Raw genomic sequence first — 27,045 nt, 5'->3', positions numbered from 1 at the left:
AATGATGTCATTGATGACGCTATGTACCCTTTAATGTGCAGCTCGTACACATTTTGGCAGAACGTTCCACGGCAGCAGAGTTCTTTGTTGGCGCTTTCCATTTTTGTGTGGAAACAAAACTTGCTATCCCCGCAAGCGGTGTGTGGGGCATTTCACCCTAGCGGGTTGTATTTTTTCTGCTGTGAGTGTCTACGTCCTACAGACTTGAGATTACTCGAAATGGGGACTAGAGGAAACAAAGGTGATGTTAACACTTGGACGAATGGAGAGGTCTTTTCAATATTATATTATGGTTTTGTGAGCCCTCAGGTTTGGAACTTGTCAACTCCTATAATAACTAGTTTTACCGAGCTTAGCGGCCATGCCACACGTGCCTGGTCTCTACATAAGCAAGAGAAAAAGCTGTGTAACACTCTTGTTAAGGTCTCTGTTAACTCGCAGGGTATTAGACTGATTTGGTCAGCATGCACTGTTGAGAGATTTAATGCAATGTTATCTATTGATAAGTGCTGAACTACTATACTTATGCAGCACTATGGCTGTGACATCCCTAGCATGGCCAGGTCTACAATATCCTTAATGCACCCGGGGGTCTTTTTCATTCACTAAGAAGGATAAGAATCTGGGCCTCTATGATGTACATATCGCCAATAGAAAGAAAATCTTGCAAGAGAGAAATTCGTAACATAGAGAGATCCCAGCAGCATTCATTAAATGAAAAAAGGAGATCTATGACCTCTCTCCGCACACAATACAAAAATTGGCTTCAAAATCAAAAGCACCAAGTGAATAAGGCTGATTGGAGTTTTCTCTTTGCATTGCGTAAGTCCAACGATAGCAGAAAAGGTTCGTATTGCTATAGAAAATGCTTAGTATTAATTTTACCAATAGAGTTCAATGCCATGGGGGAAGAGGTTTGGCTTGAATATATCAATGACACCTATTTGAACCCCCTCAACTGCAATGACTTGGAGCTGCCGATTTTTCAAGGCAGGTCAAACATAGAGGGGTTTGATGAAACCGATATTCTGTTGGCGATAGGGAAACTTAAAGGATCTTGGGCCCGGGACCGGATGGCCTCGCAGAAGTAGTGATTAAGAGTAATCCACACTTCTGGGCGCAGTTATTGTCTCGGATTTTCACCAGAATCATGATAACTGGTATCATTCCGCATCCATTATTATCCCAGTGTTTATAAAGGGTTCTAGACCCGCCCAGGAGAAATACAGACTCCTGGCAATGACAGATTCAACCTGCAGAATGTTTGCTATGCTCTTACTAGGCAAGCTTAATCAATGGGTAGAACAGCATGGCCTGTTACAACATGTTCAATCAGGCTTTAGAAGTGGCTTTTATACCTTCCAGAACATCTGGACCATTCAATATGTGATGGCAGACATTACTCGGCATCAGTGAAGGAAGCTCTATCACTTTTATGTTGAGGGAATCTGCACATTCAACATAGTATCCCGCTCTATGTTGTGGGAGAAACGCTTGCTTTGGGGTATTGATTCAAATGTACTTCATTACGTCAAATTGCTGTATGCTAACAGCACAGTCACCAGGCACTGTCTGACTTGATTCACAAGGCACGTTATCCAGGCACATTAATGTCAACCAAGGTTTAAAGCAGCGGTGCGTTTTATTGCACTGTTGTTTAACCTTTATGTGGCTGATATGTATAAGGAGATTAGAGCTTGTCGTACCTTCCCCCCTCGCATCGGAGATGTAATGGTTCCTTTGTTGTTGTATGCCGACGATACCAGCTTATTGGACCTTACACCTGTTGGACTACAAGGATCCATAGATGCGTTGAGTAAAATTGCTAGTAAGAATAATATGAAAATCAATCCAGCAAAGACTAAGATTGTGGTCTTGGTATTGAACGATGTAACGTCATATATATAAATATATATATATCTGGGTATCCCTTTTAAATCGCACTCTAATCTCACTTTACTGGGCAATTTTGTCATGCAGAAAGTCACTAATAGATGGATGGTTATCAGACAATGTACAATTAAGAAGGGTGAACACAACTTGGATGGGTTACTAGAGATCTCTAAGACTGGCATCATACCCAGTATTCTGTATGGAATTGAGACTTTGCATTTATCTAAGGTCTCTTGGTTAGACCGCATGGAGGGAAAACTATTGCATGCTATACTGAGAGTACTGAAATCGGTACCGGTTGAATCTTTAAGATGCAAATTTAGGGTGACATTGTTATCATCGTCATCATGCTTGTGGATAAGTTTTATATTAAGATGTGCAGTTACTTAATTTCTTTGAGAATAATGATAGTAACAACCTGAAAAATGCACTTTATTGTGACCTCAAACAAGCAGAAATTGTGCACCTGGAAGAAATTGGCTTTGCTTTCCCAGATGAAGTTACATTACCTATTTTCCCTCTGATGTTGAAAAATAAAACTTTAATCAGGGAAGAAATATTGAAAAACTGTGACAGAAAAAAAGATATGTGGAATGCACTAAGCGGGGATTTTTGGCAGGAGCCATGCAAACATAGTTAGTAAAACCCTCGTCCTACTAATTTAAGACATTTTATTACCTACCTCTGCATTGATTACAAGGCTAGAAGTTACCGGGCCTCATTACGAGGCTGGCGGTAGGGGGTTAACGGCTAAACTCCTGCAGGGCACAAAATAAACTTAATACCACAAACAGCTCTTTATAGGTTGGTGTCGGTAAAGTGTCACAGAAAGCAATTGCACAGGAAATGAATTTGAAAAGCTTTTTCATGGCTCTAATTAAGTCTTGTTATGTTGATTTATAGGTGCACCACTACCACCCAAGGGCAGTCTCCAGGTGCTCACGTGGCTCTGCAAGTGCTGTAGTGGCAGCTGGAACTGACCCGCTTTACAGGCTCAAGCAGCAGGCATTGTGACGTTACAACAGAACTGTAATAACTGATTACAGAGCAGTAGTGATGTCATTTTCTTATTACCGGTCAGCAGTGATGTCACAATTAGCCTGTAATAAGAACATGATTTATAGACTTTTATATGGGTATTGCAGGCTGTCATGTATTTTAAGGTCACCATATATTTCACTCGTCATGTTTTTTTAGATAATTTTTATTTCTATTAATTGAAGGGGAAATGTAAACCTTCTATTGAAAAATAGAGACTAGTGAAGGTGACATGATCACCATAAGGGGCAGCAAAGGATAAAGTGTAAAGGATAGATTGCTGGTAAAAGGTGTGGGGGAAGTGACAGTGGGCCTGGCAAGTTTTAGGGTGGAACACCTGGAACAGCTCAACCTCTGAGCAGGTTAACAGCCTTCAATCACGTGCAGTGGATCCAAATTCCTTGTATTCAGAAATGAACATGGTTCAGACTTTCTGCCACATCAAAACAACATGGACCACTACCTTTCTACCACAGTCTGCAATGGAAAAGGGAAATCCTAATACCAATTCCGCCTAGCACACCATTATTATTATGGACACAGACAGGAGAAGCAAACTAGTAAACGTGCAGGCATGAACACAACTATCAAGCAATCTTGTTTGAATTTGTGTGTGAAAGCTAGCATCTGGATTCACACCCTCAAACCACTTCCGAAGGAATGCTGGAATCACTCACATACTTTAAGACAAACCAGGGTATCGTCTACATACGTATGGCAGCCAATGGTACAAGCTTCCACAATGTGATCTTTTGGACTTACTTAGAGGTTGCAGAGGATCAGTGAAAGCGCCAGTCCCTGTATTGTGTCTCTGATGATGCTGGAAGTTGTAGACATGAAATAAACCAACTTAACTTGATGTTCACAATGATAAAGCACTTCTTCCAATCACAATGTATTTGGCAAAGGCCAGTGTCTGACAATGTCCAAAGCAGAGAAATCTAAGAGTAGAAGTGCATATATATGTTCCAAGTCACATGTGGTCAGAATTTCTTCTGGGATGTTCAGGAGGAGAGCTTCTGTCCCCTAGCAGGGTCTGAGGTCTGATTGGAACTCACTAGGCCATTTGATTTGAGGCATGAGGAGAATTGTGCAATGACCACTCTTTCCTGTCCTTTGTAAGGGCAGGGAGGCCTAATATGGATCTATACCTGGACCTGCTCAATAGGTGAGCATTTATTTGGTCCAGTAGTGTGAGTATTGGAGCATGTTTGAAAGTGGCATGGGCAATGACGGTTCACAAAAACCACTGATGAGCCGAGTAAGGATAGGGGCTAGTGCAGAAACGCCAAAGTTGACAAACCTAGTGTTTTGGATGTCTAATTTAGGGGGTGTCAAGGGTTTTGACCCATGTTGAATCAATAGACTGGGTAGATGTGGGGATGAGCTGTCGCCGCCCATTATTCTATCCCAGAACAAACTAAATCAATAGACTGGGTGGATGTGGGGATGAGCACATTCACGCCAGAATCCAGGAGAACTGCGCAGTTGGCACAAGACCACTCCAAAGATACAACCTTCTTGTGGGGGGTTCCACATCACGACTCTACTGTAAGGATGCCATCAAAACAATGTTAAGCAAGGGTCCTATTCTATCAAGCAAAAGACCACTCTATTGAAATGCAGTAATTCAAGACAGATCCCAAAAATGGGTGCAGTACCAGCTTTGTCCACAAACCAGCGCTAGCGGTCTAAACTCTGACAGGGAAACTGTATTTAGGAGTTGCAAGAGGGGCAGGGACTTCAAAGTCTGTTGGTTAATTGAAAATCTTAGCCACCTGCGGTTCCCAGAGGCCAAGAGGCTGAGAACTCTAAACACCCCAGAGACTCACAACAGGAGGCAGGATATCAAATGGCCCTTCTGAATGAGAGGGAGGGGGTTTCCCCTTCAGCCTGGAGGAGAGAGACAATAGCCCCTTTCAGTTGAAAGGGGTATGTTAATTTTGAGTGTTTCCTGTCAACAGCCCTCTGCCAGGAAGGAGAGATATGTGTTTCCTGACCCACCCAAGCTTCTGGAGGCGGACCCAAACACTTTGGGGAGTTGAATTGAAGGCAAATATATGTTTCATTAAAACACTGATAACTCTTTGTAACCAGATGACAGAAATGTGAAATTTGGGGATCCTTAAAATGAAAACTGTGCCCACAATTCAAGACCAAACTCCAATTTGTGTGATGTTCTGGGGCAAAACCCCGCTAATTATGAATATTGTAGAGACTGTATTTAAGCTAGAGACCTGGAAAGTTACTGGGATATTTGGAGAAGGGGGGTGTACCTTTGTATAATTTTTGATGAAAAACCAATGTTGCAAAACCCACTAAAATCGAAAATAAGTTGCCATTTCTTAACCCAAGCTCCTAGAAACGCCAGAGTCGGAACAGGGACTATCTTAAGTGATATATGATGTGTGTATGTGATGTCAAACAACTGTGTATCTGGGAAATATGTATTTGGATCAGAAATATATTTTGTGTGTAAAGATGACAGGGGAGTGTTCTTTCTGGAGGCCATAAAAATGACATCACTCTGACACACTATGCCTTCCCAAATCAGGGACCAAAGAATCTATTGACCTATCAAATCAAGAAAGGGGCAGGCTTAGTGATGCTACGCACACACCCACTTTCAAAACACATAAAAGGAACATTGAAACCCAGGTAGAGACATTCAATTCCATTTGCTGCAGAGCGTGCTGACCGACGACTTCACATCCAGAGATCCAACACTTAGACTTCCAAGCTAAACAGAGACTACAGAACTTTGAACCAAGAAGGCCCACTGCAAGCAAAAGTATTTGTCAGCAGGCCTCAAAATCTTTTGCAACTGAACTCTTCAAATAGCCGGGCTGAGCTGTTTGATTCTGGCCTAGAACCCTGTGACAGAAACATCCAGAACCAGGAGCCGTGCTGTATCCAGAGAAGCCAGACCAGCAGAGCAGAGCTGACCGAGACGCTGTGAGCAGAACCAACCGAAGTCTAGTCCAGTTGTCCAGATCCGTGACGAGGCCCATTCATTTCAAAATTAGGAGTGAGTATCCGCCAGAACTGTGTAGAACCCAATCTCTTAGTTAAAATAATCTAATCCAAACTATTTTATCTTAAGTAGAACTGCCTCCTAGTAATCCTGTCATCTGTCATTCTAAAGCTGCGAGCTGTCATCTGTCATTCTAAAGCTGCAAACTGTCACCTGTCATTTTGAGTTTTACTTTAAATCCGAAAAACTACCTTTACTAAATCGTCCGTATCTCTGGAACCGTTTGTCCTAGGAACGTGGTTTAACTTTCATTTAAAAGCTAAGATTCTGGCTTTCCAACGAACCTAAACCAACTTGCTACTCATACTTCTGCCGTAATCACGATTCACACACTCGCAAATTTTACCGCGATTTGCGATTTGGCCTGATTTCTTCTCCAGTAAAAAAAGTCAGCAGCTCCTTGCTTTCCTTTGCTAAAATTCGTTTAACCTGCTAGTTGCTCATAGAGCATTGCTAAAGTGAGCCTGAACTAATATAAAGTAGCCATCACCTACCCTGAACCTCTAGAGGGAATTAAAAGCAATTTTAGCACCTTTTCACTTCCTTGCAAACCACATTAAAGTAATTTGCCTGTGTTTCAAACTTCTACCTGTTTTCCTCTAAGCTTGCTGGGGGGGAACTGAATTTCGTATTGTATTTGATTGCATTCCTGAGAACTGTGGGCTCCTCCTTCCATTTCTTACATTGCATAGTGGGGGGGTGAATTGCCAGAGAAAAAGTGATTATATTATCTTTTGCTAAAAACATATCAAGTTATTTCTGTACTGCATTTCATTCCTCATTGCTTTTCCCTTGAAACCATAAAAGTATTTTCGCTGCCTTATCCATCCTATACCAACTCCTCGTTGATTGTAAAGAGGTGTGCCAGTGTCAGATTACCCATTGTTGATCAGCATTATATTCATAAGTGTGATATCAATTATTAATTTATTATAAAAGTGTGATATATACATTGTTTAATTTTTCAAACAAACCTTTTAAATTTGCAAAACAAACCTACTTCTTGGCTCAGCGGGGTCGGGGGGATTCTGAGAGAGGGGTGTTATACAAGGGTTCATCATCCAGATTATAACTTGCCATAAAAATACATAAATAAGGGCTTCCCTTGGGCATCCCAGACAAGGTATTGACTTAGTGGGATTGCTTGATCGGAGTCACTTACAGGGGGACTTTATGAAGGATGCCGCAGGCTTCGTGATTTTAGGTGATTGTACAAGTGTAAAGATTAGGAAGTATTTGTGGGTGGGGAGCTCTGGGTTTCAAGCAAACATGATGGATGGACAGATGGACATAATGTTTGCACTGAGAGTGTTGACCCATCTTGCCTCCCGGGGGTCCAGGCACCGGCCACCAGCCACCTTATCCACTCCCCATCTCATCTCCCCCTACACATATATCCTTCTGCCTCTCACAACTGCCCTGCTGAACTCTGCCAGCCCCTCTCTTCCTCCTTCTGTAAGACCCACCATGGAAAGGGAAAGGGGACTCAGACTAGCTCACTTCTGCTTTTTCCATCACGTCCATTTTTCTGTGTCTTTTTTAAGCCTATGAAATGGCCGCCGCACCGTTTCACAAATAAACAAAATGGTTTTCCAGGGCACTAACTGCTGTAACCCCTTTGATTTGGGACATTACAGGCTGGAAATGGTGCTTGGGCCCTTGGCAATTGCAAGGCATAAATGCCTCAATTTCAGGGATTATTGGTTAAATATAAGCAAGTCTGTGCAGCGTAAGGTACTACCAGGGGCGTTGCTAGGGGGGGCTAAGGGGGCTATAGCCCCTGATCTTTTGGTTGTAGCCCCGGATAGAATCTCAGGAGATGCAGCCAAAAGGATAGCTAGCCCCCAGTCCCAACAGTTCCGACATCAGCGTAGCCCCAGATCTTTTCCAGACCTAGCAACTCCCCTGGGTACTACAAACGAGTCTGCAGATGACGCACATTATTTCAGTGCTGGTTTTTTCCATGATTAAAGGTGGGGGAATTCCAGTGTGGAAAGCAAACTCCTAGCCATGCAACATGTATAGCATGCAGTACTCGCCTGGAATGCCACATCGCACACTGCAAAGACCACAAGTCTTGAAATCAGGCAGATGTTGAAAACAGGCTGACTTCCAAACACTGCTTGTTTTAAAGTTACATCCGTACCCATATTGAAGTGCGTAGAGGGCTGCCTGCCTATAACATACCTATGTAAGAGGCAGCAAACGAAATATGACGCGCTGTGTACATTGGGTGTAGTGCAGGACTTTAAGACATCATGAATGTGTTGTCTGAAACACTTGGGAACCCCGAGTCATTTCACACGCTGGACCTCATTATAAGTTGTGTGGTACCAGGGAAACGGGTGATATTTTGGAATTCTGCCTGCTCTACCGATATGGGTGTTGTAATCCATAGCCTTTTAGAGAACAGCCTGCTTTTAAGTGGGGGCAGTGCCCCTTTACTGGTGCAAATGTTCAGAGGTGGTTGGAAAATGTACGCGTTCGCATGACAATTGAGAATAGAGCACAACCTCTTAGTCGCAAATGACGAGGTGCGCTTGCCCTCGTGCCATGACATATTTTGAGCTTCTGACTGGTAGTATCTTACATACCACTTTTCTGTACCTAGGAGTTGGTGGTCACAAGCGTTATGTGCTGCGTGGGGTACACAGAATGTACGACATGGGATACATATGGGCTACTAACCCATGCTGTAGTTCCTACTCCTCCGACGCGATAAATATCGCTTCCAATCCCAACTCATAATCAGATGGTATTTTAAACATGTCATATTTAAAAAGCCACACGTGTTTACACCGTACTGTAATGCGTATCCACAATAGGTTTCCAAACTGTTTACAAGCAGCACAGTGGCAAATAGGATTTAACCAGTTAACTGCAATGCTTTTATGCTGGTCTATGAAAAAAGGATGAGTAAACACTACTCTGTGGTAGGTTGTGGAACCAATACTGGACTGGGAGCCAAAAGAGGCCCTGGAAATAATTTTTGAAGTTTCCCCATGTTACACATTTTCAGCCAGCCCAACCTTTTTCCTATGAAAACATTTGGAAATAAAATACCACACGAAAGAGTCACAGGGTGCAGAGGCCTACCGGAAATCTCCAGAGCTCCCTACAGGCCAGTCCACCCCTGTGCCCCTATGTTTATCTACACATGAGTCATATATAATACAGCCCTCCCCTACAGAAAACTCACCCTTCCACAGATAGACCGACTGAAACACGGAGAAGGTCCTCTGGATTTCCTCTTTGGTTTCTGGCGTTAGTTGCGTGCTGTACTCCACCGACTTAATACTTTTAGACAACAGTGCATAAGCTGCAAAATGAAAGGACATGGCGTCACGGGTGCCGTCAGTAATGACACACTTCAGTTACTACTGTCAATGCTAGGTTTAGTCTACTACTGCACGGAAACAGGCTGTAAACACTAGAAAGTCATAGATTTGGTAATTAAGTAACAGCCAGCATCACACGAGGTGCACTGAATTAGAGACTAAGGGCCTGATTCACAGACCGTTTAAAAATGGGAGTGCGCCATTATAAAACGCTTCTGTGAATCAGACACAAAGTTTACAAGTAGCTAGAGTAAGGAATTGGGTATTATTTTTTGTAATTTTATTTTATTTTTTATTTTTTATACCGCTAGGTTGACTTACGAATATAAGGCCAGGTAGCTCCGAGTAACGCCAATCACAAAATGGAGGCTGGTTGAAGAAGAGAAATACAGCTATTGGCCCATTGAATATTTACTGGGTATTTATTGATCCTGGGCCTGAGTGTGTTGATTGAATGTCCTGTCATTGGTACTATGTATATTATAGGGTGTTCTGCCCATGTTGTATGATGATCATGCTACTTCGCTCTAAATACCAATAATCTTTACTGGTGGTCAGAAGGAGCTGTCCCACTTTATTTAGTATTTCTTTACTGGCTACATAGTACAGCATTTTGGGTATTTTATTTAAAGTCGTTCATCGATTACGCCATGGTGAGGTAAAGAACTCTAGTTCTAAGCATGTAAAAGCGGCAAGATATATAATCAGCCTAACATTTGTGTTGGATCGATTTTTCTATGGTGGGTGTGTCTCTAATTTCCCTCCGTCAGCTTGGTTCCCCACATTTCTGCGGAGCCTGACAACTTGCAATATGTGCACGAGCCAGTGACGATGGCCCATACAGCCTGTTTGAGGGGGACTTGGCCTGCACCACTGATATTGTTCACCTATATTGGTAAATGTTACACTGGCCAGGGGGTCCTACAACATTTGCAGTGCAGCAACCAGCTGCGGCATCCCTGAACCATGAGGGTCCCCATGCCAGCGTATACACTAAAGCAACAATGCATGTTCCTGCTATTCTACGTAACCACGAGCCTTACATTTGGGTGGCAAAAGATCAGGATCTTCCTAGTAGTTATATTCGATGTTCACAGCATACATGTTGCCATTCTGTGTACTATCATTAAAGGTAGCACATAAATGCCGACTTAAACAACGTACACATCACAGAATATGTGGTGTGTATCTATGCATTATGTTTGGCTATGTTTATTGCATACAAATCAGTGGTTTGAAAAGTCATAGTTGAGAAGGATGTTGACATACCTGCAATTATTGTTCATTAGTCACAGGAATGACATCACTCATGTAAATTATGGATTTCAACCAATAGGAAGCCTGGAATATCAGCCTTGTACATTAGACCCACTGTCCCCTCAGCATCCCACTTAAAATGTTCATTACACAGCACGTGATTCACTATCCATGCAAACACCTGTCCACTGCTGCGCACTGCTTTATTGTTTGGCTCCTCAAAATATTTCACAATTAAGGACTGGCCATAATGTGTTTAAACTGTGTTCAGCACCTTAATCCAGACCCCCTCACCTCCCCTAAATCTCCTTACCTTCCTCTGCAAGGCTACTCCGCCCGGGCCGCGTGGCTTCCTGATGAAACCATGGAGATGGAAGAGGGGCTCCAAGTGGAACCGAGCCTTCCATTTCCATGGCAACCCTGCCTGACTCTCCACGGATGCTGCTGCGTACGAAGCAGCACAGCCAGGTTTTTAAATTTTTTTTTATATGGTGTTCATCCCCCATTCCAGGGGCTGGAATGGGGGATAACAACCCGGCAGCCCTAGTTATCGATCCGAGCGAATCGAGGGCTGATAACGTGAGATCTGGGCCGTTATCCCCGTTCCAGCCCCTGGAATGGGGGATGAACGCTATTAGCACCTGGGTTGCCAAAGCAGTGACCTGGGATGCTAAAAAAAAGGATGTTCCTTCCTACAAAGGGACGTGCGCGGCATCCCGTAGTAGGAAGGTAAATCCTTTTCCAAGACGGACACCATAGAAAAGGAAAGGTGGGGCTCCACACGGAGCCCCTCTTTCCTTTCCATGATGGCCGGCGGGAGGCGAGGGGAAGGAGCCGCCATGGTAAAAAGCTAAGTAGGGGAGAAAGGGAGGGAAAAATAGGGTGACAGAGGGTAGGGGGAAGATGGCAGCAGTTCCTCCCATTAGTTCATCCCATGGGTAAGAAACTGCCGAGGAGACCAGGATTACTTTGAGCTGGAATCACTTGGAGGACAGAAGCTATATAAAAAAATGAAATTATTTGATTGTACCAACTTTGTAAAATGACTCTTTTCAAAATGTTACAATGTTCATTTCACTGTCAATATATTTTGCAGCCTTTCGAAATACCCCTATAAGACAAGGAAAAGGGAAAAGGACATGCGTTGGATCATTTGGAACACACAAGGTATTGACTCCTTCCTAAAACACCCTGGGGGTAACGCCCAGATTAGGTCCTGGGACATCTTCGTGCTGCAGGAAGCATGGGCAGAGGAGGATTTTCATATTGACGGATATAATATCCTTTATAAACACGCCAAGCGTGGGGCACGCGGAAGACCCGTGGGTGGACACAGGTACACCACCTTAAGGCAAGCATACTTATAATCAACGTCTATTACCCTCCTGGCTGAGCTTGGGTGAACATAATCTTGAAAGACATCACCAAACGGATCACTCACTGCCCACAAGGTAAAAGGATATGTGGCATCAATGGGGGTTCCGGGCAACTTTGCTCATACATTTTTAAATTGTGCATGAGTTTCAGAGTACCATTTCCAGTTCAGTGTCTGCTTAGTAAGTCCTATTGCATATACAGCACACCACGACAATCTGCATTAAGACTTTTAAAGATGGTGCCCGGGAAATAAATATAAGGTCTGCATGAGATTTGCAACACATCTTATTTCCCCATCACCAGCTGATCATATACTTGTTGCTAACCAATGATAGGAGCAGAGAATGTGTCACGATTCGGGGACATCCATCAAACACTCATCGAGCAGCTAGCCTTTGTAAATGACATAAGAGTCAAGTGGTTCATTCTCAATTTGATACATTACGTGTACATCTACGATTCCTGATTAAGTGATGCATCGCAAATTGCCATGCAATACATTGTTCACCGATCTCCAAACACACTGTTGGCCCTTTCTACGTTCTGCTTCTCTTGATCAACACTCTCTTTAACCTCTTCACCAATCTGTATTTCACCCCTTTCACTTCAATGAAACGGATTTGCTTTATGCTGCTGGTACCTACATTTCTGCATGGCACTCTAAGCACTCTTCAATTCGTGTCTAACTTGATCTATCGGCTGCTTTTGGCAGTGTTGATCACACTAGTCTTCCTTCTGCTCTTACTTCCTTAGGGTTCTGCTTCAATGGTTTCACTCTTATTGCTATAGTCTTGTTCAGCCACCTTTGTCCTGATTTTCCTCTCCAGTGCAGGGTTCCTCTAGACCCTGTCGTCAGCCCCTTTATTTTCTCACTTTATTCCATTCCCCTTTCTTCTATTTTCGCTTTGGTTAACCGTTACTCTCACATCTTTGTGAACGATTCCCAAATCGTCTGCCTTTTCTGGCTCTCTTCACGCCACTCTTCCTGGATGGCTGCTTACTGGCTACATGCCTTCGAAACCGAGGTTCTATTTTCTCCTGTGGCTTCCACTGCACCTCCTGTTCCCCTTTCCTTTTGTCGCATTCCCTCCAGCCCAACTTCCTCTTTCTGCCTCTGCTCGTAATCGTGGTGTTATTTTTGGTCCTTTTCTTTTTTTCTCTTCTCATATTTTTAATTGTGCTCAATCCTGTTGTTTCCCTTTAGATGATGTATGCAAAGCCTAGACTGTTCCGTCAGTTCATCCTACTTAGCTTTTTGTGTCTACATTTCTTTCCCTCGATTTGAATACTGTTCTGCTTTTGTATTTGGTACAGTTGGCTCCTCTTCACTCTATTTATAATTTTGCCATTTGTCTTGTTTTTTGTCTTTCTCATAGAGATTCCATAGGTCTCATTCCAACTCCAGCAGGTTGTTACCGGACACGTAACACAGAATCTGGATTCTGACTGCCCGGTTGAGCGGGAAGTCAGGCGCCGGATTTTGTAAGTCCTCATTCCCGTGGAGTCCCATTGGACTCCTTGGGAATGGGGACACAGAAGCACTGGCACAATTGCTAATGGTGCCGGTGCTTCCATGACAACTCTACCTACGGCGGCCGATGTACCCGGCAGTTCAGAGATGCCAGGTGCGACAGCCCTGGCAGGCAGAGTTGTAGTTTGACGGTCCAGAAAGGGTACCAGTAAGTTGCTAAAAGCACACTTATTTCCGAGCTGACAAACTCAGAATGATGTCATATCTCTGCTTCTCTTGCTCCCCTCTATTGACTATTGTATGATTCTTGTTTACTTATTCACTTTCTATGCATTGTTTTTAAATGTATTCATAGTCTTGCTCCCTTTAGGTATAAATCACAGATTTGACCAGTCAAAAGCAGCACTGGCGCTATACAGTCAAAGTGTCTGTTGTATCCTAGTTAGCTGCTAACTGGGGCTTTGTCCTGTGACTGGTCAGGGCCTTGAATAACTGAAAAAGGAAATTGCAAGCCCTAAGTTGTGCTTGTACCAATGAAATGGCTCGATGTAGCCAATACATTGTCAATATATCTTTTATTAGTAAACATGTATCTGCTTGCAAAAAAGTGTTTTTGTTAAATTGTATACTTAGGTCAAAGAAATAAAACACAAAAATAAGTTGCAGTTTGCTTCACTGTTGGTTCTTTAAGATTCCAATAGGTTAAGGTGTCTGAAACTTTCAGTCTTGTAGATGAATGAATCTTGTAGTATTCCAAAAAATACATTGCTATTTTGCAGCAGTGTCTGTTTCTCTGTTGAGCAGCAATGTCTGTACCTCGGCACGTGTTTTCCCGCCCTGGTTGTAGGCGGTTCTTCAGGAGGTGAAAAAGAAATTTGAAGTGTCTCCCACTCTCATATTTTCAAAAGAATTGTGTCCTCATTAGACAATCGTGTTGAAGGTAAGTTTTATACCTTATTTATATATAGATTGCCTCCTTACTCTGGTGTTTCTGAGATCATTGGTAATGGCCAATATATGTGTGCCCTTAAAAGGATGGTTTCATAATCCAGCCAAGGGATGCTGGCAAAGGATGTAGTGCAATCAATGTTGAGTCCTGTAAGGATTTGAAGAAGATTCAAAAGCAGAAAGATGCCGGAAATGCGGATGGTGCAGTAGCCATTGCCTTGCTCCCCCATAGCTGTCCTGCCTTATTTCACTTTACAGGCTTGCTTGTTCTCTTTGATCTCAATTACATGTCCTTCATATGGTTTCTATCCCTCCTTGAGCTCGGTCTCGCTTTCACACATTCTCTCTTTAAACTCCCTGATGCCGGAACCATTTACCTCTCTTGATTTGATGTTAGTCATCTTTGGCTTTATTTTATTCTCAAATACCAATGCCTTTCTTTCTCTTCCTTCTAGCTCCTTATCATTGTAATTATTGTTACTGGCTGTTTTATGGGGAAAGCACTAGACAAGCAATACAATACAAATACAGGTACACATAAAAAGATTGAAACAAACATACATGCATTCTGTTCAGAACCAATAGGGTTCACAGCATTTCAGGAAGGCATAGGAGGGTTTGAAATAAGCGTTTTGGTATGGGCATGGGAAAGGAATTCCCCCATTTTAAAAAGTATACATTTACAGAGACAGAGGAGACTGACTAGTCTCAACCAAAGCACAAATACAGTGCTATGCATTTATCATAGTCATGAGAAAGAGCTATTACGATCAAAACATACGAAGGTTAATTAAATTGCATCTTGACGACAAACATACTGACACATTAGGGAGTTATACGTTTCCAGAGTCGAAAACCGTACTTTTGGTTAATCACAATTTGAATTGGCAATGTATTTAACACTGGTGGCTAAAATACTGCCATGAAGTAGTGGGCATTGTAGTCATGAAACAACCCCTGTTCATGAAATGTATTTATGTTTGAAGGAGGTTTTCTATAGTGGCAGCCTTTGAGGTGAGGAACAAAGGCCTGTATGAGCAAGTGTGAGGTACAGTAGAGTAAGGGAGAGTGTGTGGATAAGTTGGGGGTGAGGATAACTTACCAGTGGCTGATGATATGTTGTTGGAAGAGTAGTCTTCTGTGCTTTTACTCATGACGTTTTAAGGGTTATTTTGAATCATACAGGAAACATATTTTTCTGAACTTAGTCAAATATGCATGTATGTAAGTATAATATAAACTAGTAGCTATTCCTTATCCCAGTGAGCGTCACCCCAAGTGTATGTAAATGTTGAAACTGAGTTTTAAGTGTGAATCCACTCACTATAATTAAGAAGTATTTATTTGTATTTGTATTTGTTTTATTTGTATAGCGCAAACCAGGCCCGGAGGCTACCGGGCGCATATCTTGAAAGCAATGGTTACATAAGTGGCATACAGTGATTACATGACATGTATTAAGAAGAGAGATGCCACAGGTTTGAAAAATCAATTGTGTGCCCCCCACTGAAGAAACTGTCTTTGGATTCCACCATTATTCTGAATTTCTGTCCATTCTCCAATTTCCCTTTCCAGTTACAGTTCTGGAACGGGTGGTCATCTACGAACGTATGGCCTGAGTACAGCAGAATGTGGCATTGAGCAACCATTTCAAGTGCTGGAATTGGTGGTAATGGCTCAGCAGCTGAGTTCTCTCAGGCCTATAACTAGAGCACCGGGATGTTTCTACCCATTCCAACCCTTGGAACAGGTGCTTAACGCCGTTAGCCATTAGCACCCGTCCCAACCTCACAGCGTCCCATTCACGGAACAAAAAGACTGTTCAAAGAAGGCCACCATAGAAAGGGAAGGTGGAGCACCGTACGGAGCCCCTCTTGACTTTCAAAGGCAGACGTCGGGAGCAGAGAAGAAGGAGCAGCGGCGGCTCTCGCCGCTGCCGAAATTAGGTAAGGGGGAGTGGGAATGTAAAAAAAGAAAAGGGTGGGTGGTGGAAGATGGCAGCCGGGGGAACCTGCTGCTTGGAAAGCTGGATGAGTTCACCGGTTAAAGCCCACATTCCTAACCACCTGTTTGACTGCAGTTCAAATTCTTGTTTGGGATGTGTATATGACATGTAGTCACTTAATTTTTGGTTTTGGCGCATTTTGCAGAGGCAGCTTCCAAAAAATATCTGAGACCATTGCCACACGGAAGAGAGAAAGGTGGATTTTTTTAAGAAGCAGAATACCTTATTGGCATGGCAGCTGGCAATGCTGTGGCATGAAATGCTAGTGCATAAAATACTACTTCTTGTTATGTTGCACTGTGTAATCCAATTAGGGCTTGCTGAATTTAACTTCTCACAATCATGAGCTTTGAAACATGAAGCTGTGTTCCTAGACGGTTATGGAAGGAGGGGCTTGCACAGTGATTTTACCTCCAGCGCTGGTACAGGTTGGGCACTCCAAAATGTCCCTCACCCCAAACCCCCCCTCCCCAGCAGTTATGCGATGTGGTGTAAAAGCATCTCCAACAAAATCATGGGTTGCTACATTTTTTCAGGTTCCTGACCCACCCTCTCACCAGCATCGTGGTGTGGAGCAGGGCCCACATTTTTGTGTTCTTTCCCCCAACTCCCAACGAACTGTCAAGCCACACCCCCTCACTCTAGGCATGATATAGAGTGGGCCAGTGCTAGCAGAGACACATGTCCGCTCTCCTTTTATTTCAGTTGTCTCCATGTCAGCTTTCTCAACTCTAACCCTAAACCACATTCCACACCACAACTCCCGTACACCACACTACACCAACACTCCACCACTCCATAACAACACTACACATCCCCACTCCACACAACCACCACACCACCATCAGAAAGCCACACCATCCCACACCCACACTTTCACACATCTCAACTCAACACCACTCCACACCACCGTCACACCACCACAAAGCCATGCCCACGACCACTCTACAACACACACCCCTGCACATCACCACCATCATCATTCTATACAACCACCACACCAACACTATACACCTCCAATCTACACCAGTGCACCACCAGGCTCCAAAATTCCACACCACCACTCTACTCTACACTACCACTGCATCACCGCACCACAACAGCACTCCCCAGAAGTTAGCACCTCCACATCACTCAACACGTTTTAAAGGTTCCACAACACTTCCCCAGGAGAACTGTGGTGTGAAGCAGGGCCTGCTCAATTTGTGGACCATCTCCCCTCTCCTGAGTACCACCACTCTGCTTTTTTCCATGTGTTTTACTGTATATTATCTCACCTCACCAACCACACCACCACTCCACACCTCCATTCTACACAACACCACCACCCCACTTCACTCCACGCCATCACATGACACCATAACCCCAAACCACTCCACACCACTCTGATCCAATTCACAGCTCCATAGCACCCCAACATACCACACCACCACTCCACCACCCACAAATCCACTCCACACACTCATATCTCCTAACCTCCGCGGCACTCTACCACTCCACACCGCCACACCACCTAGGTGTCAACACCATACAATCATTTTTTAATAGGGTTCAGAAGGGTTCAGAAGCAGAGAGAAGTTGCATCTTGCTGTTCGTGCCCTCGCATTTCTTATTAGCCTTGTTTGGAGTTTGGTATGAAGGAAGAAAAGGGTGATTATAGCAGTAGTTAAGAAAAGGTAAGAAAAAGATGCAGCACACATGCTGGATTTTACTTGTTAAAGCACACTCTTAGGTTCCGTCCTCGCACAGCTCCTTTGCTGCCAGGCAGGGTTTGTCATCCCATGTAGATGCGGCAGTAACAAGGCGCAGTGAAACACCCTTGATTCCCTATCGATACTGTAGACTATGTGTGCATAATGCCTTTTGACGTTCAATTTATTTCCCTAAAGATGGCCGCCAGTTAGTCTGTTCCATTCTGTGGTGACACTTCTACTGCTCCCACAAGATGGCCGTCGTTGTACATGAGAACGTACAGTTCTGCTTCCATTCCAGTTCAGATAAAGCTGAGAATAATGAACAGCGGCTGCATCTCGCAAACTGGTAGGACGCCAGGTCAGGTCTGCTATACCCGCGAGTCACGACCCGGGTTTCAGGTACCGAGATATCCCGTCCAACATCCGGGAGGGACTCGAGACCACATGTCTGTATTATATTGATACCTCATTCTTGTGCGCAAGTAGCCTTGCATGTTTTGAGGCATCGTAATGTTTGTTGCGTATGCGTGCACGGAAACTTACTTGTTTTGGGCAAAGTAACTTTTGTTGTGTCTGAGCCATATACGTTGCTTTCACCTGGAGTGAGTGGCGAGTGGAGATTACCTAGAGTATTGATCTAAGGCAACCTGCAGTGAGACAAGTGACTAGTATGGTATCATTTCAGTCTGTGAAACAACAGAGGTGGGCACTTTGGGGGGTCCAAGCCTGACAAATCAGGGGACAAGGTACTTGCTTTAAGTCATGTTGCTTGTTACCTTCACAAGCACCCAGACCAACACTATTTGAAATCTTTAACGAATTCCTTTGTCACCTCTCCTGAGTCGGGTTTTCGAAGTGCCAGTAAGAAGGGGCGCAACCATTAAAACGCATCGACACGGTGTCAACTTTCCTTTTCCTGTGCGACTACAGTCAGGAAGAGGGGGGTTTGCACAGTAATAGTGATTGCCTATATTCCTTGGTTCCTAAGAATCCCCTAAAGCTACTGAGAACCGGACACACCGGACAGACATTGGGCCCCATTATGAGGCTGGTGGTAGCCGTGCCTGTAATACAGGCACGGCTGCCGCCGGTATTCATTTTTTTCCGGCGCTCAGAAATGGGCAATTACCGGGTCATTACGGCCTTGCCGGACCCGGTATTTGACCATTCCTGGGCGCCGGAAAACATTCTTCCCCATCCCCATTTGAGCCACATAGGGCTCAATGGGAATGGGGAGGTTGGATGCACCGGCACCCGTTATAAACGGTGGCAGTGCATCAGTCATGCTGTGCTCGCGGGTGCCTTTCATTCTGCCAGGTCAGACCTGGCGGAATGAAAGGCACCCGCGAGCACAACTCGGAGTTTGCCGGTCCAGAGACAACGGTACCGGCATGCTAACCGGTACCGTTGTATCCGGACCGGCAAGCTCGTAATGAAGCCCATTGACATATAGTTAGAATTGAGGATTATTTTGATGTATATAATCTTAGATGGTTTAAGGAAGATTAACTTCCACACAGTCAATAATTACATAATTATTATTTTGTTCCAATTCCTCTATCTGGACGGTCAGGTTTTTTTCAGACCCCTGACCCAGTACATCCTTGGTCCAACTTTCCCTGTTGTCAAGCTAACATTTTACTTTGGAAGGACTCCAGGAACACTGTGCTGCTTCAATGTACTTATTCTAGTATTGCCAATTCCTTAACACATGGCACGAGACATTCATGGTCTACCAGGGTTTCAACTTGTGAACAAGGATGAAACAACACTGGATAGCGCAGCGATAGAGGCATCGCTCAAGGGGATCAGTCAGATATTTAGAAACACACATTGTCATTACATGTCCAGCAGCAATTACCATGATATGATATGTTATTTATAACGCGCTTAATACCCAGAGGTTGCTAAGCAGGGATCTAGGGAGGGAACCTGTGTTGCTCCGTGTCGTCTTGCTTCGACCCTGAGCTATCCTCCCGAGGATATTGAGGACCTGTTGTCTGGCTTGAGGTAGACTCTGAGTGGAGTGCAGGTGTTCTGACAGACCTTGTTAATTATTAGTGTTTGTACATAATGCAACAAGAGTAAAGTCTCAGAAGCGCTACCCACCAATCAGTGGCCTGCACACAAAATGAATGAATGCAATGAGTGTACTTTTTCCAAGAAGCAAGACCATTTTTTAGGACAAAATATTGTGTATTCTTGGCAAAAGAAACTATCCAAAAACCGATCAAAGAACCAAAAATATTTGATTCTACTAACATAACAAACTGTCTCTTTTCATAATGTTCCAATGCTAATTTCCAACTAGCACGGTCATTACATTTTGTAGTCAAGATAATGCATGTCTTACTGAACTATTTTGAAATACCCCTATGGGAAAAGGGAAAAGGAAAAAGGATGCATTGCAGCAATGGGGGTTGTTGGCTGTTTTGCATATAAGCAAAGTGCATGTTGGGAACATCAGAATTACCATATATCCATATGTTTAACAAATATATCTGTGATGAAATGGTTGTTTGTTTGAATGACAAACTACATAATGCACAGTGTACATAGTGATCATTTGAACAACACTTATGCTAACATTAAAGTGTTTGTAATCATGAACTATATATACCCCTTCAGAATGCTTCAGAAGTAAGATGCGAGGAAAACATCTCTTCTTATTCGAACATTAAAGTGTTTGTGCACATGAATCAAAAGTACTGAGTTGTGCCGGTTTATAAAGGGAACATGTGAGCACAATTTCTGAAACACCTGTCACTCCATAGGGGTCTGGTGGACGTTCTTCTGTGTGAAGATGTTTTTAGAGAGGGCAGCCCCTGAAGGAAAGTCTTATAGAAACATTGCATAATAGGGTCAATATCTTCTTCACTTGTTTTTTCCTCTACATGTGCTGCATCAGTGTGTTTTAAAACATCATAATGACTACATGTGACGCTGCAGATAATACTGATGAAGTACATTGATGCATGTGTTCGAGGTGCACGCTTGTCATGCGGCTTGGGCTTGAAACTCAAATAAAAAAAAAGGCAATCCCGCCTGAGGTAGTTTATTATGAAGTGTTTGATCATTCTGAAATGGTTTCTATGAATTATAAAGCAAGCCTTGCAATGTTTTCACGCCGTAAAAGCTTCAATGCGGATCATAACCGGCGTCAACGTCTTCAGGGCACGCCGTCTTGATAGGGCGTCCGTGCAGATGCTGACTCTTGAAGGGCGGGGGCATTTTTCCAGCTGTTCACATTCTTCTGTTCGCCCCCTGCTTATGCTTTTTATTGTAGTTTGCAAGTCATAGCAAGTTGGCCCATCTCTGTGGCTTTACACGATTGGCATTAGGCATGCCGTGATCAGGTAAGAAAATGACACATGACACATTTTATAATTTAATTCCAAGTAAAGCAGATGGCTCTGCATATCTCAGACCTCAAAACAGCATGTGTTGTCTCCCAAGATATGTAGAAAAGTGGTCTTACATAACCTTTGACAGTCATCAAAGTGAATGTATTAGATGGTGCTGGGGGCCTTCTTTTGGCCAACTTAATACCTTTTTTAGTTAATTTGTTATATCATCTATATAGATACCTCCTTTCGGCGATCTTGTGCCCCCTTCAATAATGTACCTTTTCTTGCCCAATGTCTCAGTTATATTTCTCACGACTTAATGAATGGATTAATACGGAAGCAAGGATCTATCGGTGGGGGCAGAGGTGGACAGCCCAATATCTGAAGAGGACCCATATTTTCCAGGATCTGAATGGGAACATAGATGTGGCCACTTTCTTAGTCCTCTATGTTTAGATATGTATTTATTGTACTGGTTTGTACCTTACTGTGGCTTCCCCGTAAGCCGCTTCCCCCTCTCAAAAGAGGAATTGCTTGTCATTCCGACGGGTTTCAGTCTCCTTGAGATGTAGGCAACTTGTATCTGTTTATTCTTGTATCAGTCGTAGCTACAGATACATTTAGGCATGGTCTATGTGGTATACAGTGTTTATATTGAATCTTGCATATCTATTCGCCATATATCTAATATTTTATCTTGAAAACCTTTACATAGAATATATTTTGGGTGGGGTAAAGGGTTACATTTTTTGGGGAAACGGTCAGAATGTTTTAGGGGTGGGAAACGGAGGCTAGGGGGAGCACCCCCCAAAATAAATAGCTTTCACTATAAAGGGTTTCAAGATAAACGTTTTGATATATGGGCATTAACGATTGCGGGTGATTACTCTTGTTGCATGGCCCAGTTACTTTCCCATAATCAAACCAGTGAGATAGTTCAGCGTGTTAAGCACTTGCGACAGTGATTCGTGTGCAACCTACAATCACAGGTTCGAAAGTCGGTCCTTAAACTGAGGATCATTACATTTTCTAAAAACAACACCTATTACTAGTTAGAAGTGGGAAGAAATCCAGGCTAAAACACTATCTAGACAAGATGATATACTATTAGGTTTCGAGAAGACAGACGGTATGTAGCCGAGTGCTTTCGGAGAGGATGTGTGTGGTAGTGAGGGCATCTCAAACATGAAGGGATGTAAACTGAGCAGTATGTTATGGGGGGCCCAACTGAGACAGGCTGGAAGAAATCAGTACCTATGAGCAGTAGGATCCCTTCAAAAGGAGCAATGGTCTGCGCCATCCCTGTAAGCAGGGCTGATCAGTGCTGTCATGCAGAGCGGTTCCCTTCATCAGAGATTGCTTTAGATTTTGCAGAACTAAAGAGTGAGGGCTGGAAAGTTTGGACTGAATCATAACCACTGGCATTGTTCTGGGCAACTGTCCATACTATCATGTGGTATTCCAGCAATGCCAGTACAGAAGGGAAAAAGCAAAATACACATCAGACTTGGTCTCACCACAAGAGAGGCTGTACTACCTAAACTGTGAGGCCACAACCATTCTGCACAAAACCACAAAGAACCCCAGACATGTTTTGGCCTCAGTGGGTGTCATCATGGAAATGTAGCTAGGGTTTCTATGGACAGCAATCTCAGGATTCACATCTCTGCATACCTCTCCCGCTCAGTGTGACTTTTTTTTCTGAAACTGAGGAGTGATGGCACGAAAACTGTGAATGTATCCTATGGCATTGCCCAAGGCGCCCTCCAGACAACATTTTTCAGACTGCTTTGCATGACAGCCCCACCTTGTGACTGTCGTGGCACTGCCCCAGAGGCCCCACGGTATGATGGGGCGCCCTGAACCTCCAGGGGGGCTGATAGCACTTCTGTCATTGGGATTACTTCTTCTTTGAATAGCTCTCTTTTCCTGTACTACATCCCATTTAGAAAGATGGCCTGTGCTCCATAACCTACATTTCTACCAATCTCACATTTGTCAAAATATTTCCGAATTCTGACAAACATTAATAATTTAGGTTGCTTTTTATCCTGCTTCCAACAAATGTAATGTTAATCCAGATACAGTTGGCTGGAGTTTGTAGGAAAAGGGGACCCCTGCGCTATCTATTGGTTGAGTTGTTGGTCCGCTATGTCCTGCAGCCTATAACATGGTTTGTCTGGGAACCAAAACTCCAAGGTTCCCAATGGTTTTAGGAATGGGTGGGTAGGCAAATCTTGTTGAGTAGATGCCCTGGAGATTGGTTGTAACCATTGGTTTCTTGCTTCTAGCTAGTTAGAATAAGTATGTAACTCTTCATTCGTTTTCATATGTGAAGGTTTACTGTTCTTACAATTGTATAACCAATTGACCTAGCATCAGATGCTAGGTGCATGTAAGAAGGGAGCCAACACGTGTTTCGACCGAAGTCTTTGTCAAGGCGGGGGGCAAGTGGTTAATAGTCCTTCTTAGGGGTTTCTGGCCTGAAGCGTTGGATCAGTGTCCGTTCTTGATGGTGGGCTGAATAATCAATCTGTATCGAAGCTTGGTTAATGTTCCGTGGTTCGGTGCAAGATGTTCCAATCTCTTGCTTTGACAATTATTTTGTGACAGATTTCATTGCCTTTGTAAAAAACGGACTATTCTTTGGTCTGCACTCGGTCTCTCCCTCCCTCGTGAAATTAATATCCCCTTCACTGAGTGCCACTTTGTTATACTGAGCTGGGTGTAACTTGGTGTTGCTAACCTATCATCAATGGGAAGGGGGTGCAATCAGTTAAGCTATTCAGGGGCTTCTAAGGCTTTGCAAAGCCTCTATGAGAGTCTTCTTCCAATGTAAATTGTTCTCGAATACACACTGACTGCAACAACCCTGTTTGTTGTTTCTACAAGGCCATTGCATGAAGGATGGTACGATGAATTGAATTTCCAACAGAAAACCATGTACTTCCCATAACTCGTTCTAGCAGGGACAATCATTTGATGGCTATTATTCCTTTAAATGTCTTTGGGAATGCCAACTTCTCATTAAATACAATCTCCAAAAATCAAACTGCATTCTGAGTGAAAACATTAATTACTACCATGACCATGTCTATTTCTAGAAAGAAACAATGAGAAAAGCAAACATGTATGCCCTCTTAGCACAATGTATGGTCAGAGAACATTACCCCCTAAACTGGGCCACTGACTTTGTGAAACAGTTAAAAATATAAGTGATACAGCCTAGGAGGTCTAGTTCTTTCCACTGTTGGGACTTGGCCAAAGGTTCCCAGTGACACTCTAAATGTCAGTGCTCATACTCGGCATTGACTAGTCGATCCTAAATGTTGCTTTAGTGCATGAAATGCCAGGATATCATCCTTACCAGCCCTCACCTCATGTGCCTGATATAGCCCACCTTCAAACACTGACACTTCACTCTAAACTTTCCAGTAGACTTTTGTCAGTATCTTTTCATTATCTTGTCAGTATCCTGATAAATCGGCCCACCCTTGGCCACCCAAATGCCAGAAAGCTCTTTGTATACATTAAGAGTATAACTGCATCTGTCCTCCAATGACAAGCAGATCTCCTCAGACAATATGCTTTATACAGCATATTCTTCCAGACACATCTTGTAAAGTAATCAACCACGCAGTTGCTTTTAGCCAGAAGATATTATACCTTAAAATGTGCTCTTGCAGTTTTAGGTCTGCCGGCTTCAGGCCTAGCCTAATCATAATAGAACCAGTCTTAGATATTTCAGTAATGGGTAGAACCTCCACCTAAAGTATCATCTCTTTGTTAGGTACATTTCTTTTCACAGACAAATCTTCCCTACAGCAAGCTAAATGTTCTACCTCCATACCACAGTATTATTTTTTTGTTTCCAACATTGGTCTTTACGTAAAACATATAGAGCATGATTCATGGAAGTGTTTTCTAATGGGGCAATCCCATAGGAAAACATTCCATGAATCAGGCCCATAAAGTCCTCAATATCCATGTAACTTTGTGCCGACACTGCACTCAAAGCCCTATCACATTTCCTGTAATGATAAAGAACACTCCTATATATAAACTACTCATGGCGGTGAGTCCATATGTTGCCTTTAACTTCTTGATAGAGTTTAGAACATTCCTCAGACCAGACAACCCAAGAATGTTTCTTCACGAGGGACCTTAACGATTGTGGGAGATCCAAGTACCCTTTTACAAAGTTACTGTAGAACTGAGGGTGGCCTGGTTAACAGTTCAGATCTTTTTTATTTAGGCTGACTTCATCGCAGCTTCAAGAATACCTTCCGTAGGGCAGACTTCATCTTCAAGGAGGTGTGTCCTATGTAGTCCACCTTTCCAGCTTCAATTCTGCAATTACTTCCAATCATTCCCTGAAGAATCCTCTGCAGGAATATTTGATACACTGCTGAGGCCAAACTGAAAGGCATGTTTCCATGCTGGAAGGCACCTGAGGGTGAAATGAATGGTGTTTGGACTCATGCATCAGGGTTTAATGGTAGGTGGTGTGACTAATCAAGGGAATTCATCCCTTCTCCCCAAAGGGGGAGTCCCTTCCTGTGAGGTGAGCCCACTCAGTAATACCCTACCTAGGGGTAGCGGCAAGTGGAACCTCACCAGGAGAGACTCCCAATAAGGTCACACAGGCTCCCGTTCCCATGAGGTACTTCCTCAGGCTGGTCCTACTATAGCTTACATGGGTTGTACTAAAACACAGGAACAAATGAATTATCAAGACTGGGATGAAGAAACTCCTAAAGGATATCCTTATCTTGGGAGAAAAGGTTGTATCCCTTTAAATTAAGATGGAGTATGTTAAAGAACCTGATTCCAAAGAGTGAAGTGAGAGAAGCAGGATACGAGAGAGAGGATCGTAGTTGCAGGCTGTGGGAGACCCCAAGCTGCACTACACAGGCCGGGAGAGGTGAGCAAGAAACCTGTGAGTTCCAAACTTGCTTACAGCTGCTTTTCGGGATGCCAAAGGCACAGCAATTCCAGGGCACAAGAAACTGACAGGGCAAGAGCTCAAGCAGAGATGGTGGCAAGACCGTAGACATGATTCTGTGTTGGCCTGTCACTTCAAAGAACACCAACCGAGATCCCCAACAACCCAGGAAAACTGGGTGTCCATGAGTGCAGTCAACCATGGCAGCATGGCAAGGAGAGAGATTAAAGAAGCACACATCAGAGAGGAGACGGTGTCCATGATACACAGCAGGAAGGATAGACCCCGGGACTGAAACCTTCCAACAGCGTTCCCCGCCATGAAAGAAAGTAACTGGGCAAATGGGAGGTGTAGGGAGATTCTAGTAGAGCATCAACATGTTGTACAGTCAACTCACCACAGTGGACAACATGAAATAGAGTGAGGTTTAAAACTAAACAGATACAAAAATTGTACAACAAGAAAAAATCCGTATGGATTCCGGAACTGTCAGCTCCAGTGATGGCAGCCTAACTTCTGAGCTCCTGTGCTTGCTGTTGAACTCTTTTTCCTAATGATGGCTGAGGACCCCATTTCTACTGAAACTGCTCAGCCTGCTAAAAGACAAAAAGGAGAGGATGAGAAGAGGGATGACACACTGCTAGACCTGCTCACAAAAGTGACAATGGATATTGCTGATATGAAGGCGAAATTGATAA

General features: G+C 43.5%; 1 protein-coding gene across 1 annotated transcript in view; it reads right to left on the bottom strand.

Annotated features, from left to right (window-relative positions):
- The window catches only part of TG (thyroglobulin), a 1,030,738-nt gene that overhangs the window by 667,308 nt on the left and 336,385 nt on the right, over positions 1-27,045 (bottom strand). Inside the window, exon 28 of the mRNA XM_069622147.1 lies at positions 9,165-9,284. Coding sequence (XP_069478248.1) covers positions 9,165-9,284 — 120 coding nt within the window. The remainder of the gene's footprint in view (positions 1-9,164; positions 9,285-27,045) is intronic.

The sequence above is a fragment of the Ambystoma mexicanum genome, chromosome 5q (assembly GCF_040938575.1).
Source record: "Ambystoma mexicanum isolate Mex_15411 chromosome 5q, UKY_AmexF1_1, whole genome shotgun sequence".
Taxonomy (NCBI): Eukaryota; Metazoa; Chordata; class Amphibia; order Caudata; family Ambystomatidae; genus Ambystoma; species Ambystoma mexicanum.
The sequence above is the reverse complement of the archived record's forward strand: the minus strand, read 5'-3'. Positions and strand labels throughout refer to the sequence as shown.